The 17593-nt window shown below is 35.6% G+C and overlaps 1 protein-coding gene across 4 annotated transcripts in view; it reads right to left on the bottom strand.

Annotated features, from left to right (window-relative positions):
* ASXL2 (ASXL transcriptional regulator 2) overlaps positions 1-17593 on the bottom strand; it is a 108123-nt gene that overhangs the window by 50721 nt on the left and 39809 nt on the right. For 3 of the 4 annotated variants that reach the window (XM_081592784.1, XM_081592787.1, XM_081592786.1), the window contains one exon: positions 14958-15040. In XM_081592784.1, the coding sequence (XP_081448910.1) occupies positions 14958-15040 (83 nt within the window). Of the gene's footprint in view, positions 1-11370; positions 11374-14957; positions 15041-17593 lie in introns of all 4 variants that reach the window. The other variant, XM_081592785.1, reaches the window with a different exon arrangement.

Below are 17593 nucleotides of genomic sequence, written 5' to 3' on the forward strand. Positions count from 1 at the left end.
CCATTAAGATGTCTCACCATCCGTGAATACCAGGCCAGTCAGGTTCACTCTTCCTTGAATTTTTAACCTGGAGCAAAGTAGACATAGACTAATTCATCCCGGCTGGAGGGCCCTGATGAGCCCATCCTTCAAGTGTCAGCTGCCTGATCTCTGTAGCTAACTTAGTTCTCTTACTTCCAGAGCCTGTTTCTTTCCTTTGAAACTGTAAGCTACCCCATATTCAAATAAATCCCATTTTGATAAAGTTATTCACATTTGGTTCCTATTATTCATACCAAAAGAACCTAACTAAGTATAAGACCCCCTCAAAAAACCAAAATTTTTTCTTGCCTATTTTAAAATTTTTTAAATTATAATTTTAACTGCTTGTATGACCTCAAATAAGGTTTCCTCCATAAACTAAAATTCAAAAATGAATAGCTTCTTATAAATAAAATTAATGGAACAGAAATTTAAAAGATTTATTAAGCTCTAACTAAAAGCCAAACATGTCCTAGTGAAATGAAAATACATGGATATGGTTCCTACTGTCAAGTGTCACAGGCATATAATAACTCTAACATGGGAACTGTCGTAACAGATGTGTATCTAAAATGTTTTATCTAAAATGGCAGACAAAAAGCCAATTCAGTGAAGACTCAGACTAAGAATTTTAACCTGTTTGGGGCCTGGTGTTAAATAAGTGTCATTCCTTTAAAGGATTTACCAATCAGCTCAGTTGCTCAGTCATGTCCGACTCTTTGCGACCCCATGGACTGCAGCATGCCAGGCTTACCTGTCCATCATCAACTCCTGGAGCCTACTCAAACACATGTCCATCATGTCGGTGATGGTGAATTTTAACCTGTTTTGGGCCTGGTTTTAATTAAGTGTCATTCCTTTAAAGGATTTACCAATACTCTCTAAATCAGTAAGAGCATAAACATACATCTTCAATCTTACAGCCATATAGCAAGTGTTAGCTCACACATTTCCAATCTCTTAAATATTTTCATTATTAGTCTGTAGAACACTAGCTCTTCCAATGCTAGAAAGTCAAATAATCATCTTGAAACTAAATGTACACTGGGTTTCTAAAAGTATAACCAATGACTATTACAAATTACAAGAACAACAACAAAAAAAGCACATACAACCAATATTTACACATTAATATCACTTTTAGTTTCTAGACTAATTAGTTTTATAAAGTAAACATCATGCATCCAACAGTAAGTTCAATTAAACTTGTAAAAGAGTGCCGTATAACTGTATAATACTTCTTTAGAATAAAGTAATTCTTACCTTCTGGAGTTGGAATGCACCCCAAGAAAATCAAAGAAGGAAAAAAAAAAACAAAAAACAGTGAGCTTTTAATTTTTCTTTACAAAGCAACAATTAAGCCAAAAAAATAAATTCTCCCTTCCCTTCCCAACAATATCCGTAATTCTTCAAATTAGTACTCTTCCCCATACTTTGCTACATAAAACATTAATTTCTTTAGAATTTACAAGTTTAGTCTCAAGTATCAGTGTCTAAAATACATCAATTAAAGAGTCTAAATCATTTAAGATAACAATTGCAGTACCTTAATTACATGGCAGAGTAAAACTATTACAGCAGCTTAAAGTTAAATGTGGATACAATGAATATACCCCATTCTTTAATATCCTTCCCATGCATTTCAAATTTCAAGGAACCATCATAAAGCAATCGGCTATAGACTCTAAGGTTTATTAGCTTCCCTTTGTTCCTAATGTAACTCATTATGAAGCTAAATAATAATAGATGTATCAATTCAACTAATAATGTTCTTTATTCTTAAACTGAGCTCTTTCTAGTGAAATCACCTCAAGGCAATTCAGTTTCACAAATGACCTGCTCTGTGGTGATGATTTCTGCCACAAAGTAGCAGAGAATGATGACTATTTCCCTTGCTATACACTTTTATATAAGAAGAAGTGAGAAAAAAATTTAGGTAATTGGATTAGTTTTTGGTGTGAAGTGAACTAAAACATATTTAAATACCATGTGAGGAAGAGTATTTTGCACATAAGTAAATGCATTCAGTACTAATCAGATACAATCAGGACTCCTCCAAAGAGGTACCATTTTAATCTGGAAGATGTTTATTATGCATGATTTTTGCTAGATGGTTCCCAGAGAGCTTTACAATTCTAATTCTAAAGGGGCTTGCTTGGGATACGACTGAAACACAAGAAAAAACTCCCTGTAGGTAACAATTTTGAGCTCTGTAAGATAACACTATAAAGATCTGTTTAAATGTTCCTATAGGATAAGTCCTTTAAAAATGTACCGGCCCTATGAGGGGAAGGGATAGTCACAGAGTCAGGATCAACATGTACACGCTGCTCTATTAAAATGGATAACCAACAAGGTCCTACTGCACAGCACAGGGAACTTTGCTCATATTATGTGGCAGCCGGGATGAAAGGGGAGTTTGGAGGAGAATGGATACATACATATGAATGGCTGAGTCCGTGTGCTAGCCACCAGAAACTATCACAAAATTTATAATCAGCTATACGCCAATATAAAATAAAAATTTTAAAAAACCTACTGGCCCTACTTGAGAAGACAAGTTATTATAACGGCTGGAGTTTTTACTTCAAATTCTTCCAGAAAGCAATTTACAGTTAGACAGCCACTAACCTACTGTTCTATGTTACCACATGGTATAAGTTTTATTTGAAAAACAATAAAGCAAATATACTAGTCAGAGGAAAGGGAGAACAATAGATGTAGAGGCAGTATATACTAAAAAAAAGAACAAAAGTCAGCAGTAAGCTTGACTTTTTGTTTCACTGAGGCTACTTGTGCTACCCTGGCCAAGTCTCAATCTCCATGGGCCTTAACTTAATTCTTCAAAAATAAAATGAGATATAATTATAATCTTTTCTAGCTATATCATTCTATGACTGAAATCATATGACTGTTTTGGGAAAGAGGTTGCGGAGGGAGAAGAGGATGAGGAATGCAAAAGAGAGTACCCCTTCAAGAGTATTATTAATCAGAGGCATAAAGCTGTAAAATAGAACTAGACAGACTCCTTTTGTAAGGAATGCACATCCAAGTCACCTGCTTGTCCCCAGATCTGCCAATTCTACTCTGTAACTAACACTTAGTCTTCCTTTCCAGGTCTTCTTCCATAAAGAATCATGTTTTTAAATACTTCCCAACTTGTTTCAGAGGTGGCAAATAAGCAATGATCAACTTAATTTAAAAGCTAGGCAGTTGGCTATGCTCATTTATTAGCTGTACAACTTACCCACTCACATCAATTTTATGGTGTTAAAGATTCAAATTCATATAGGCCTCATCAAAATTACTATTATATATCATGAACCCTTGGGGTCACTTGGGACCACTCATAAATGGTCTCAGAAAACACTCAATCTGTGGATAAAAAATTTATGAATACTCAGAATCTTTTAAATTTCTCTTTCCTCTTCTACTCATGAATGGAAAGACCAAAAAGCAAACAACCAAAAACTAGTAAAAAGAACATTTCAGGAAATGAATACTATTTCCTTCTTTCCTGAAAACTCTTTCTCTACTAGGTGATATAGTGATAAAAAGAGTCAAGATAATACAGCCAATAGAATGAGTAAAGCTGGTAAAAGAACTCGGGGGTGGAGTGGCAGTTATTAAAAGCAATGGCTACTTTAGAAGGAAGGCTTGAAGTCCTAAATTCACTGCTGTAAAAGCACATTTGTAAACAATAATGACAGCCACAGCTGATAGGCAGGGAAAATTTGTACAAGACTAAGGATAGAAGTAGTAAAAAATGGTAACATTTTAAGGATTAGCAGGAATGGTCTCAAAGTATACATAAGCACTTGATTTATGTACTATGTACTATTCTCTGTATGTTTTATCAATAGTATGTATGCATAATGTCTATGTTTAGTTGCTCTGTTTTTAAAAACAAAACAGAATATCCAAATAGCACATAGTCTCTCAAGTTCTTATGTGTTAAGTACATACTGGAAGTAATAAAATATCTGAAATTAACACTAAAACAGTCTGGGGTGAGAGAACTATTTATAATTTATGTGGTAGATACACACTTTTTAGTGTGGAATTTTCCAAAAGTAAAAATTTACATTAAAAAACTGTCTTTAGTAGCTAACTTATAAACCTAGACTTGTAAAAGAATTTATTTTTAGATTCTATAACATACCTGGAACTATTTATTCATCAACATCCAAAACAGATATTAGATATTAATCTCTGAAAACAGACACCTACTCTACAGCTCCAGTCATCACTACCTTTTTTTTTAAACTGCTGTCTTAACACGTATAACAAAACCACTCCCCACACTTGAACACTTCTCCTTACCCCTCATGACGTTCAAAACTTGTCTCTGAATCCACTAAATATGCTCACTGGATTCTTTACTAATTAACCCCCTTCACTTTCCCAGTTTATTCCTCTGTTCTTCCTCCCTATGGTAAATGGCAGCTGTACAATCAAGGAATCCCAGAAATATTTTTTTATTTCTTCCTTCCTTATACCTCCCATATCCAATCCATTAGCAAGTCCTGAAACATGATCTCATATCTGTCTGTTCTCTTCACCCTAATCCAAACCACACCATATCTTGCATAATCTAGTAAAAGTCCTCTTTGTCTCCTTAATCCCTTCAACTCTCAAAATGCTGCAGTACATTCTTCATAAATTATACCTATATATTAGACTACATGTCTTGTAATTTTCAGATGTAAATGTTTCAGGGTAGACTTAGTATTTCCATTTGGACAGAGCAGTGCTTAACCATGCCAATGGACTCACACTGGTTTACTGTGTTCTATTCACACCCACTTAACTTATTTGGTTTTAGAAAAGCCAGGCTCCAATTATAGAACTAGTTGACACTGAGGTTCCAAACACCTAGTCATAAAACACCTGTGTTAAATGGCCTACATCAAACTGTTTGTGACAACCCCCCTTACTGCAATTTAAAAATGACTGGAAAACAAAGGCTACACCAAAATCTAGAATTTCATTCAAAGCCGAAGAAAAACACCAGGATTCTCCAACTTGAAATTTGTGGTTCACCATGGAAGATTCCATGAATTTAAAGCTCAACCCAATTTCACGATTTAAAATTGACCGGGACTTCTGGTACTGGTGACGACAAAGCAGGCCCACAACAGCCAGCCTATCTGCCTGCCTGGCCATGTCTATCTGCCTGCCTGTCTGTCCCTCCCTGGCTAGTTACACCAAAAGACTGTAGACAAAAATATAAAAAGCAACTTTTACACAAAAACTTGTACACAAGTACAAGTAACATTATCACTTGTTCATAGTAACATTATTCATAATAGCCAAAAAGTAGAAACAACCAAATATCCATCAACAGATGAATGGATAAACAAAATCTGACATATGTATATAATGGAATATTATTTGGCAACAAAGGAATGTAGTACTGATAAATGCTACCGTATGAATGAGCCTTCAAATTCATTATACATGAAAGAAGCCAGTCACAGAAGACCACATATTATATAACTTTATTACACAAAATATCCAAAATTGGCCAATCCATGGAGACAAAAAGTATATTAGTAATTGCCTAGGGCTGGGACATGGGGAGAGTTGCAGGAGACAAGGAAGGGGAGTGGCAGCTAATGAGTACAAGGCTTCTTTCCAGGGTGATGAAAATGTTTTGGTTGAGTAAACTTTAAAAAAAAAAAACCTGAGCTGTATGCTCTAAAATGTAGACTACAATGGTATGTGAACTATATGTTAATTTTTTAAAAGCAACTACTTAAAACACTGAAAATTAAGATAGCTGGCACACTGGGAAGTCAAAACCTAATTCACATGAGATCATACAGTACAGAATTTACCCTTACCCACAGAAGGCTAGCCTTGCCCTTGGCTTAAGAAATAATCACTAGGCCCTATGAGGACCAGCCACATAGAAACACTGCAATCTGGAGTGGGGGCTTTGATACATACCAACAATGTGATTTAAGGTGAGGACTTGGGTCACATGGTATTGGCTGACCACTAGAGGGGCTGGACACTGAAAACTGAATAATGCCTATATGATGGACCCCCAATAAATAAAAACTCTGGACACTCAAGTGAACTTCCCTGGTTGACAATACTCTGCTTACTGTCACACACTGATGCTGACAATTAACACTATCCTACGTCATGGGGAGAGGATGACTGGAAGCTCTGCGCTGGGTACTGCACCTTGACTCTGTGTGAATCTTCCCTTGACAAACCTTAATCTGTATCCTTCCAAAACCAAGTGCTTAACAGTTTTCAGTGTTACACAAGTACTTTCAGCAAATTATCAAGCCTTGAGAGTAGTCTTAAGAAATCTGTGAGGACTTCCCTGGTGGTCCAGTGGTTAAGAATCCACCTGCCAATGTAGGGGACACAGATTCAATCCTTGTTCTGGGAAGATTCCACATTCTGCAGAGCAACTAAGCCCGTGCACCACAATACTGAGCCCGCATGCTGAGAGCCCATGCTCCACAACGAGAGAAGGCACCGCAATGAGAAGCCCGGGCACCGCAACTGAAGAGCAGCCCCCATTCACCACAGCTAGAGAAAGCTCGCATGCAGCAACAAAGACTCGGAGCAGCCAAAAATAAAATAAATGAAGTCTTTTTTTAAAAAGGAAACCTGTGAACTATGTAGTTGGTCTAATAAGTGAGGGTAGTCATGTGGACTATACTCTAACTTCAGTTGGCTAACCTCTCAGAGAGTGAGTTTTCTGGGGTTTATTTCTCACCACTTTGACTAAAAAGCACTACCTAGCTGGGGAGATGTCCTATTGTAGAGAATAGGTAAAATTGTAAGAATGGGTTGTGGGGTATGGAATTCCTAAGAGAAAAGAACCAGAGAAGGGACTCCCCTAATTCCCTCACAAGGCCTGGGCTCATCTCTGAACTGGCACACACGATATTCCCAATCAACACAGCAAAGGCTTTTTAGAACTGAACCCCTGCTCACATCTCAGACTAACAAGGAACAGATCCAGAACAGCAAAGCGAAGGATTTAAAATATGAAGTGATTATCAAACTAACACAGAAAAGAGAATATGTAGTCTGTGAATAATTGGGCTATCTCCTTTAAAAAAAAAAAAAGAAAAGAAATCAGCATTCTACAGAAGTTTTTAAAAGAAAAACAGAACCTAAAACAATATATTATTCAAAATGCCCAGAATACTACCTTAAATTTCTCAATAATCTAAGGTTCAGGAAAATGTGACAGATTCTCAAAGGAAAAAACAATCAACAGTTGCCAATCCTGAGATTGCCCAGATGCTGGACTTAACAGTCAAAAACTTTAAAGCATTATCACTATATCCATGTGGCAAAGATAACTTGAAATTAATGGGAAGACAGAAGTTTTCAGCAAAGAAACAAAAACTATTAAAAAAAAAAGCAACAACAAATTTTGGAATTAAAGGATATAATATCAGAAATTTTAAAAATTTCACTGGATGGGCTCAATGGCTGAATGCAGAACACTGAGAAAAATGTCAGAGGATGTGACAAAGGAGCAATAGAAATCATCCCATCTGGAACACAGACAGAAAAAAGTTGGGGAAAAATGAGTAGACTCATGACAGTGGAAGAAAAAAAAAATGTAATGAAGAAAAAATATTTGAAGAATGGCTGAAAATCTGCCAAATTTGGCAAAATATATAAACCTACAGATTCAAGAAGCTCAGTGAATGCTAAAGAGATTTAAACACAAAGAAATCCACACCTAGATATGTTTTTAAAAAAATCAAACTGCTGTAAACTAAGGAAGAAGAAATGATCTTGAAAGCAACCAGAGAAAACAGTGTATCAATATTACTTACAGGAGAGCAATAATTCAAACAAGCATGTATTTCTCACCAAAAACCATGGAGGTCAGAAGGCAGTAGAGCAACATTTTTAAAGTATAGAAATACCAACACAACAAAAAAATTCTTCAAAATGAAAGCCTCCCCTGCTTTAGGCCCCGCCCCCCCAAAGGACATTCTCAATATTACATCATTATCTCAATATTCATCAATATTACAATATTGTAAAGTAATTAGCCCCCAACTAAAATAAATAAATTTATAAAAAAAATAAAAATTTAAAAAAAAAAAAAAAAAGGACATTCTCAAATGAAGGAAAACTAAGAATTCATCACCAGCAGAGAAGTTAAAGAAATACCGAAAGGGAAGTGCTTCATGCTGAAGGGAGATGATACTGGAGGGAAATGTGGAACTTAAGGGAAGAATGAAGAGCAAATGAAATGGTAAACATCTGGGTAAAAATCGTCTTTCAGCTCTTTATGGCCAGAAAGCAAATAATAACATTGTCTGGTGGGGAAGTCCATGTATGAGATGTAACACGTATGACAACTATAACATATAGAGGATGGATAAAGGACCTAAATGGTTGTAAGGCTTCTACATTTTATTAAAGATGGTAAAATATTAATCCTAAGAATTCTGTGAAAGGTTGGGTATATATTATAATCACTAGACAAACCACTATAAACACACACAAAGATTAACACCAGGGATAAAGAGGGTAATTACGGAATGATAATAGGGTCAATTAAGAGAATTTAATGCCCTTAATATATATGCACCTAACAATAAATATTCAAAATACTTGAAGCAAAAAACTAAATAAATGAAAAGAGAAATAAACAAAGACACAACCATACTTGGAAACTTCAACACCTTTCTTTCAATAATCAGTAAAGCAAGTAGACAGAAAAACCAGTAATGGTATAGAAGATCTGAACAACCCTATTAACCAAAATAACCTCACATTTACAGAACACTCTACCCTCAAACCAGGAGAAAAGAGGCTTTTCAAGCATGTAAGGAACATTTACTACCCCAGCAGAGACCATATCCTCATCATAGTCATAAAATGATTTTTTTTAATGGAAAAACAATGACAAAAACAATAGAGAAAAAGCAATGAAACAAAATTCTGGTCGCCTTTAAAAAAAAAACAATTAACAAACCTCTAGCAAGACTGACAAAGACAAAAGAGAAAATAAAAATCACCAATATCAGGAACAAAACAGGAGACTTCCCTCATGGTTTGATGCCTGGTCAAGAACTAAGATTCTAAATGCCAAATCTTCTTTAAAAAAGAAAAATATTGAGAGGGAAGATATGTTGAACTGAAGAAGAAAAGGCTTTGTGGAGGTAATATCTCAGTTGACTTTGAAAGATGTCAAGATTCTTTCATAAGAGATGAGGATAAATGATGGCTTAATGTCCTGAGTACAGATAAGAAATTTCAGATCCTAAACAGGCAATAATAGCACTGTACCAGTTTAGCTGGGGTACAGATGGAAAGAAATCAACTAAACAAAAGTGGTACATGGGACCAGTCAATGACCTGTTATTCAGGAAAAATTACTGAAGCCTTCTGTGCCAGTTTATCGATTTATTGAGTTTTAACTCCAAATCCAACCTTCTTTGCCCTTCTCTGTGATAATGAAGTTGGATTCTAGAAACATTTCTCCTTTGCCAGCTGGCTCAATGTTAAGTTTTGTCAGTAGAGTGCTGGGAGGACACTGCAAAAAGAAAAAATGGGGTCTTTCCTTTCTGGTTTTAGTGTACTCTAGCCTGCTTCTTCTCAAGCTTGCAGCACCCAACAATATGAGGGACACTCCATAGTGGCTCACCCTTCAGCAATGTTCAGCAGAAAGCCTAAGGGTACCTCAGCAGAAAATTCTGCTGGTGGCTCAGCTGGCTCCCCAGTTGAACACCCAGCAGGAGGCTTTCCAGCAAGTTCTTTTAGTACCCAGAAGGTGGCTTCTGATGTGCCACCTCAGGCTATGGCATCAGTGAACTCTGTCATCCACTAAACCAGAGCCCCACCTTCTCCAGGGAGAGGTGAATCTGGGAACATGAAAGTTATTCTTTCCCAGGGCACACTGCCTTAGTCCTACAGTTGCTTCCCAAGTCTGTAATTACTGTATTCTTCTATGTTATCTTTACCTTTTAATAGTTAATTCTTGGTTACCAGTTAATAACAACCAGTTAATTACCAGTTAACTTCATAACTTCCCTGTTAAACCATGTATTGGTAGCTTCTGTCTGCTGACTGGACCCTGAGAACTATAGAACTATAACTCAAAGATAGGGATCTTTCACACACCTAATTTTAAAAGGTTAAAAAAAAAAAAAAAAAAAAGAATGCCCCAAGGCCCAGAAACAGCTCCAAAAAGCTGTGTGAGTATATTCAGGAGGCTGGAGTCTGAATTACCTCTGGTTTGTATGCATGCCTGATGGGATAGTTTGCAATCACAGGAAGAAGTACTGACTCAAGTGAGGAGAAAAGAGGAATAAAGGGGAGGGGAGCACTAATTAGCCTCCCTGTAAACTGGAAAATCTACATCATCAGACAAAAAGGAAACATGTTACGTGTTTGAAAGGCTATTTTAAATACTGATGGCTGACGACAGCCATTTGCTATACAAGTTACACTGATTCAAGATAAAATAAAACCCTGAATAATTTCTCTTAGAAAGAAACTGAAGTAGTCAAATGGTATCATGTCTCTCAAATGGATACATGTCTCTGAATCCTTGATTTCATTTGTAGTGTCTTGAGAGGAAAACAAAAATAGCTATCCCTTCAATATTTAGCATCACATAAATGTATAGTATGATCTAGAATCAATAACCCATCAGCTGAAGTGAGAATGGGGGTTTTTCAACCAAGTCAACTCAATAAATAAAATCTTTACTCAGTGACCAATATTAACTTTAAAAAGGAAACGATATAGGTAAAAACAAATGATTAAAAGCTTACAGAATTTTTTGTAAAGGTTCTGACAGAACTTCTACTTTGGAACAAGCAATTCTGTGTCAAAGAGCTCAAGACTAGGGAACTATTGCCCAGTTATCATTCCTATGTAAGTTAAGAGAAAAAACAATTAGGCTGTATTCTAGGCATGAAAAATTTAACAAGGAAGTGAGATGTCACAACAAATTTTTTAAAACCATTTAAAATTTTCTGAGTACAGCAATTTTTTTTTTAAACTTATGACCAAATACCACTGAGCATCTGTCTAAATTACCAATAACTGTTACAACCTAAAAGTTCCAAATTCTTTTTTAAACAACTTTTTATCATTTCTTCCTCCCAAAGGTTATTCCAACTCTTTTCACATCTTATCTGTTCTCAACAGAACTAAGCTACTTTTAGAACACTCCAAAATGTTCTTTTCACCTGAAACAACAAAATCCATATCTTCTTTCTTCCCTGGGACTTCCTCGGGAAACTCTATCTTTAAAAGTGATTCACTTAGGAATTAAAAACAAACAAACATAATGGAATGCATGAAATCATAAGTTATTGTGGGGGGAAATTCATAGACCTTCTTTTTCTCTCTTTTCTAAAATACTGGTATGCTTTGTAGTTATAAGGAGCATTTAATTCAAATATTATAATATTCTAAGAATACTGTACATGTTTCTAATTAATTCATTCAAAATTCCATACTTTGGGTAAATGATTTTCAATCTTAACACCTAACTTCTCAAAGGGACTAGTACCTCAATCTTTCTCAATCAGGAGCCAATCGCTTCATTTTTAATACTTCTTTTTGTTGACTGGTTGTGGCAAAATATATACATAATATACAAGTTACCATTTTAACCATTTTAAGTGTACTATTCAGTGGCATTAAGTGGATTTGCAATGTTGTGTAACCATTACCACTATCCATTTCTAGAACTTTTTCATCATCCCAGAGAGAAACTCTGCACCAATTAAACAGTAACTCCCTATTCTCCCTACTCTCAGCCGCTGGTAACCTCTGTGCCATCTCCTATCTCTATCATGTAAGTGGAACTGTACAATATTTGTCTTTTTCTGTCTGCTTATTTCACTCACTATGTGTTTTTTTAAATACACGTGTGTGTGTATATATATATATATATATACACATTCTCTTTCATATTCTTTTAAAAAATTTTTGTTGTATCATAGGTGATTTACAATGTTGTGTTCCTTTCCATGTATAGCATAGTGAATCAATTATACATATACTCACTTAGTGTGTTTTAAAGGTTCATCTATGTAGCATATATCAGAATTTCACTCCTTAAGGCTGAACAATATTCCACAGAATGTATATACCACATTTTATTTATCCATTCATCTGCTGACAGACATCAGAACAGCTTCCATTTTAATATATTTTAAAATGAAACAATATCGTAGGAAATAATCAAAATTAAACAAGATTGTTCAAAATGGGGGGAAGAGAGAAAACAGAAAAGGGAAAAAGAGTGGAAAAGCTTGTATTAAGGATTAAGGAATGAAAGTAAAACTGTAAAAAGGAGCACAGCTTCAATAAGCAAAATATCTATTTCATCCTATAACCTACCCAAAAGGTCTAAAGAGTGCAAGACTACCATGTGACACGTCATGCAGCAAGAGGGTAAGCTGTAACTACATGTGAATATGATCTTCCAATCACTGATACTTCATATACTCATTAACAAGTAGGTTTGCAATGTCTATTACGTGCCAAGCCTGGGGGGGAGTGGGGGAGGGGAAGGAGAATGCCAAGTGGATGGAGATAATGTCACTGCCTTCCTGGAGCTACCAGCTTAATGTAAGCTATAGAGAAGATACATGATTTTAAGACCAAAACAATATGCAATTTCAAATCTTAAGTCCTATGAAAAAAGAACACAGAACCCTATTAAGAAACTAAAAATGGAAAATGTGATCTATTAATAGATCAGCAAGTCAGACAAAGGTCTCTGAAAAAGACATCTTCAAGTTGACACCTGAAAAAAATAAGAGTTAACTGAGTAAAGGGCTGGGCATGTACAAAGGCTAGGTGGGAATACCCATCCCTACATAACTGGGAACTAACAAAAGTGACCCCCCCCAAAAGTTACGAGAATGGACAAAGTTGTACTTGAGTTGGAGAGAAGATAATAAGCAAAAGAACTGAGAAGAAAAGTTTACAGAGGAAGGAAGAAAATTAGGAATGTCTGTGGACACTTCAAGTAAGGAAACATTTCAAGAAGAAGTATTAATAGCAGTCATCTGTGTTAAGTAATGCTGAGCGGTAAGACAGGCAAAACTAAAAGTTCCGTAGGTGACAAAATGGAACTCACTGGTGACTTAAAAAGTACTGCTTTGTGGTCACATAACTGTATTACCACAATACAGCTTAATCAAGAACAGCTATTTGTAAGTTGTCAGTAAGTAAAGCCAGAAGCTATTTTTGATGACTCCACCATCTTGCTACATTTTTTCAAGTTCTTCCTTTTTTCCCCCTCTGTTCTTATTTAGTATTCTTTCTTATTCACTGTTCGTGCCTACTCTCTAGAAATAATGACAAGTTTACAGCCACAGAGCCTTACTATATTAGAGATGGATGATCCTGCAATTGTCATTTAGACCTAGGGCATTGTTAAGAGTTTGATCTCTTTATACCAGGCTTCCTGATCTATTTCCTCAGTGTGTATCAAAAGTCTAATTTTATGAAAAGAATTGAAATCTCTTGCTTATTCCTATTCTAGAAAACTCTATAGTGTCATAAAAAAGACATAAAAATGCCTTAGCAGAATTTGTTCCTCAGAGTAACTAAAATCACTATCATTTTCTCCTGTAGCCTATACAAATTGATCTAGGATTAGAGTATTATGCTTTAATCTTAATCTAGTAAGTCTAGCCAAACTCAAATAAAAATTTTAAATAATGTCACTGATAAATTAAGAGTGATTAATCTTTTAATAATTTACAAGAAATACATTTAAAGACTCATTCTTCAGACATTTTAATGGTTTAATTTACAAATGTTCACATATCTTTTTAGGGACATATTAATTATTCAGAGATATACTAACTTTTACTTCATATTTCATATTAACAGAGCAAAGATAATTTGTCCCCAACCTACTGACATTTGGCCACATATCAAAGTTTTTAACTGTATTACTAAAAAAGAGCCAACTTAAAAAATCTGCAATTTCATGTTAAAGAAAATAAGAATTAAAAAATCTTGAACGTGCAATGGCTATTCATCAAAAAATATACAATCCATCTAAAATATTTCAATATAGCTCACTATTTCTCAATAGCAACACCACTGGCATCTGAGCTAACAATTCTTCCCTGTGAAGGGCTGTCCAGCACAATGCATAAAAGACATTTAGCAGCCTCGTTCTGATTCCATCATCACCTAGTGCTCCCTCCTTTCTAGTCATGGTGATAATCAAAAATAGTCCCCCAAAATTCTGAACACTTTCCCTATGGGTGTTACACAAGCTTCACCCCTGACTGAGAACAACTAGTAGCACAGCAACCTTTTTCTCTTAATGAAAATGTCTCTAATGTAGACATCCAGATTTCTGCCTTAACGTATAAAGTATATTGAACATAACTTTAACATTTCTTGATGACAGAGGGTCTTGACTATGAACAGTGACTATTATATCCTGTTCTAATATAATAAAGCTCTTAGAAATTAAAGTGTGTTTTATCTTTGGTCCTATAATAATTGACCCTGGCTGTTTTATTTGAACGTAAGACTATTACTTAAAATACATACTGCTTTATATATTTTTTCCATAATTCTTTTTGGCCAAGGTTATTTTTTCCTAGACTACATCTATTACATCTACCATTCTCTGAACTTTTTTAGAGTACTTTTCATTTGCTAATGACCAAGCTTATTACATCAAAAGATTTGGATGAAGATGGCTCCAGGCCTTTTAAGAATTAAAGTGCATGGGTGTGGCAATAGCTATCTTGTAAGAAATTTTTTCTAACTTACTTTTGGTTTTTTACCTGTGCTATGACTGAAAACTCCAAAGATCTGAATTCAATAAATCATAAATTAATAAAGCAATTATTACTATAATCTTTGAAGACTGCTATATACTCCAAATCGTCTAATCGAGTATTATAATTATTACAAACAACACTTAAATAACTCACCTGATTTCTTTTAGTCCTTCTCTCTGGATAACTTGAAGAATTTCTTTATGACTCATGGGTGTATTGGGATATTTTTCTAAGACCTGAGAAACAAGTATATAACAACAAATTATTTACTTAAATTCTTATAATTACATATGTAAACTATATTTCTTATTATAGCTATGTATTAATTTCATCCAACACAAATCCAGAGATCTTTCATCCCTTACATTTTGGGATAATAAATGAAAAATTAATGGACATTCTTTAAATAGGACATTCTTTTCTTCAGTCACAAACCATACATCAAATCCCGAAGCAGAAATGAGTTAAAAAAGACTACTGATTATTATGAATCCATAATATGAAATTATGCTTACTTTATGCCTCCAACTCCACCTAACATGACTACCTGTAGACTTATTGTAAATAGCTTAAAGAGTATCCACCTCTACACTTCGAAACAAAGTCTAGTACATTTTTGATGCTCAGTAATTTCTTAACTGGGACTTCCCTGTGGCTCAGGCAGTAAAGCATCTGCCTACAATGCAGGAGACCCGGGTTCGATCCCTGGGTTGGGAAGATCCCCTGGAGAAGGAAATGGCAACCCACTCCAGTACTCTTGCCTAGAAAATCCCATGGATGGAGGATCCTGGTAGACTACAGTCCATGGGGTTGCAAAGAGTCGGACACAACTGAGCGACTTCACTTCACTTCAATTTCTTAACCAAGACAAATGAACAATATAATGAAATTAAACAGTATCTGTGTTCTGGTAAAGAGGATATAAGCAAAGTTTATCCTGTCTCTCCTCTTGAATACGACTAAAAACCTGGACACAGTACATGGAACAGCTAGTTATCTGAGGACTCTGAAAATGGAAGCAGTTGGTTTTGAGGAGGAAACCAAAACCAGAAGTATTACTAACCTAGCAGTGAGTTTCCTGGTTTTATTTCCCCTAGGATCACTCAGCCCAGACTCCAAAGCAGTCCCAACTCAGAAGTGCACAGTAAGTGCAGACAGAAATGGCTTCAAGAGAAATCTTCCCTTTTTCTGTCTGAAAAGCAGTCAAGGGGGCCCTAAAAGGGGAGGAAGATCCTCTTGGTTTTTTTCCTGTCTCTCAGACCCCGCTCCCAAGCAATTCAAAGGCAGCAGCTGTGGCAGTGATGATACCAGCAGTGGCTGGACAGAGACCTAAAACTTCAAGAAAGCGGATTCCTTCCCAATCCTACGAATGTGGTAGGAATTCGTAAAGTTTATATCCTTTTTCTACCATCCTGTTGCTTGGCATCAAAGGCAGATGCAGCTGTGGAAGTGTGAGGCTAAACGCTGAAATGAAAACATGAGTTATTTAGCCATAGGACTAGGAAGAAAGTTCTCTAGGAGCCAGAAAGTGTCAGGAAACTTGCAAAGAGAAAGGAGCTCAAAAAGTGACACCAAGAAGTTCGACAAACACTCCTGGGGTCACCCAAGAACTAAGCATATGTGGACACGATCCTAAACACACTATCAGGTTCCCAAAGTTAGCACTCAGTGGTGCACTTGCAGGACAGATAGAAACAAAAGTTTTAAAAACTAGACACTAGAATTTTAGTGCACAGAAGGTAGGCCGAAACTTGGGACCTGAACCTGAAAGACCAAATGCCTGCTTAAAAAGCCCCCCCAATTCCTCAAAATAAAGTACCAACAACATTCTCCATAGGACTCAAATGAGACAGTATCAGAGTTTTACCGCAACAGAAATGTCACAAAAGGAAAAAAATGCCTAATATACAAACCCAAATCACTTGACATACGAAGAAAAATCTCAGTAACTCAACAAGGGAAAAGACAATCTACAGACAACAAACTCGAGATGACACAAATGCTGGAATTTTCAGGTAAAGATTTTAAGGCAGCTATTATAACCATGCTGCAAGAAGTGAGAAAAGAAAAAAAAGAAGCGAGAAGACTATTCTTGGGGGAAAAAAATAGAAGTGTTAGCAAAGAAGTAAGGTTGATTATACCATTGTGTGTGTGTACCTGTGTGGTGTATAAAACAAAATTAAAATTAAAGACTAAAATACAATCCAAAGTAAAATCCAAAATTCTCTGGAGGGGCTCAGCTGCAGAATGGAAGTAACAGAGGAAGAGAGTCAGTGAACCTGAAGACTGAGCAATATAAACTATTCAATTTGACAAACAAAGAGAAAAGTTATAGGGGGAAAAAACAAAAAACAGATGAACAGAGCCAATGGGACAATATCAAAAGGTCTAACATTCATGTCACTAGAGTCCCAAAATGAGAAAATAAAGAGTAGCATGCACAAAACATAATTTAAAGGAATAGCAGCAAAAACTTAGCAAATTTGGTGAAAAACACACACTTAGAATTTCAGGAGAACCAATGAATCTCAAACAACAAAAATTCAAGGATATCTATACCCAGATATATCACAACCAAATTACTGAAAACCAAAGAAAATTTTAAAATCTTGAAAGCAGCCAAGGAAAAACAGTATTCCACTTAGGAGAACAACAATTCAAGTGACTCAGGTGGGTTTCTTATCAGAAACCATGAAAGGCAGAAACAGCAAAGTACATTTTTGAGTGCTGAAAGACAAGAACTGTAATTAAAAAGTTCCTGTCCAGCAAAATTATCCTCTAAGAATGAA

The sequence above is a fragment of the Giraffa tippelskirchi genome, chromosome 4, assembly GCF_054371585.1.
Source record: "Giraffa tippelskirchi isolate mGirTip1 chromosome 4, T2T-mGirTip1v1.2.pri, whole genome shotgun sequence".
Lineage (NCBI taxonomy): Eukaryota > Metazoa > Chordata > Mammalia > Artiodactyla > Giraffidae > Giraffa > Giraffa tippelskirchi.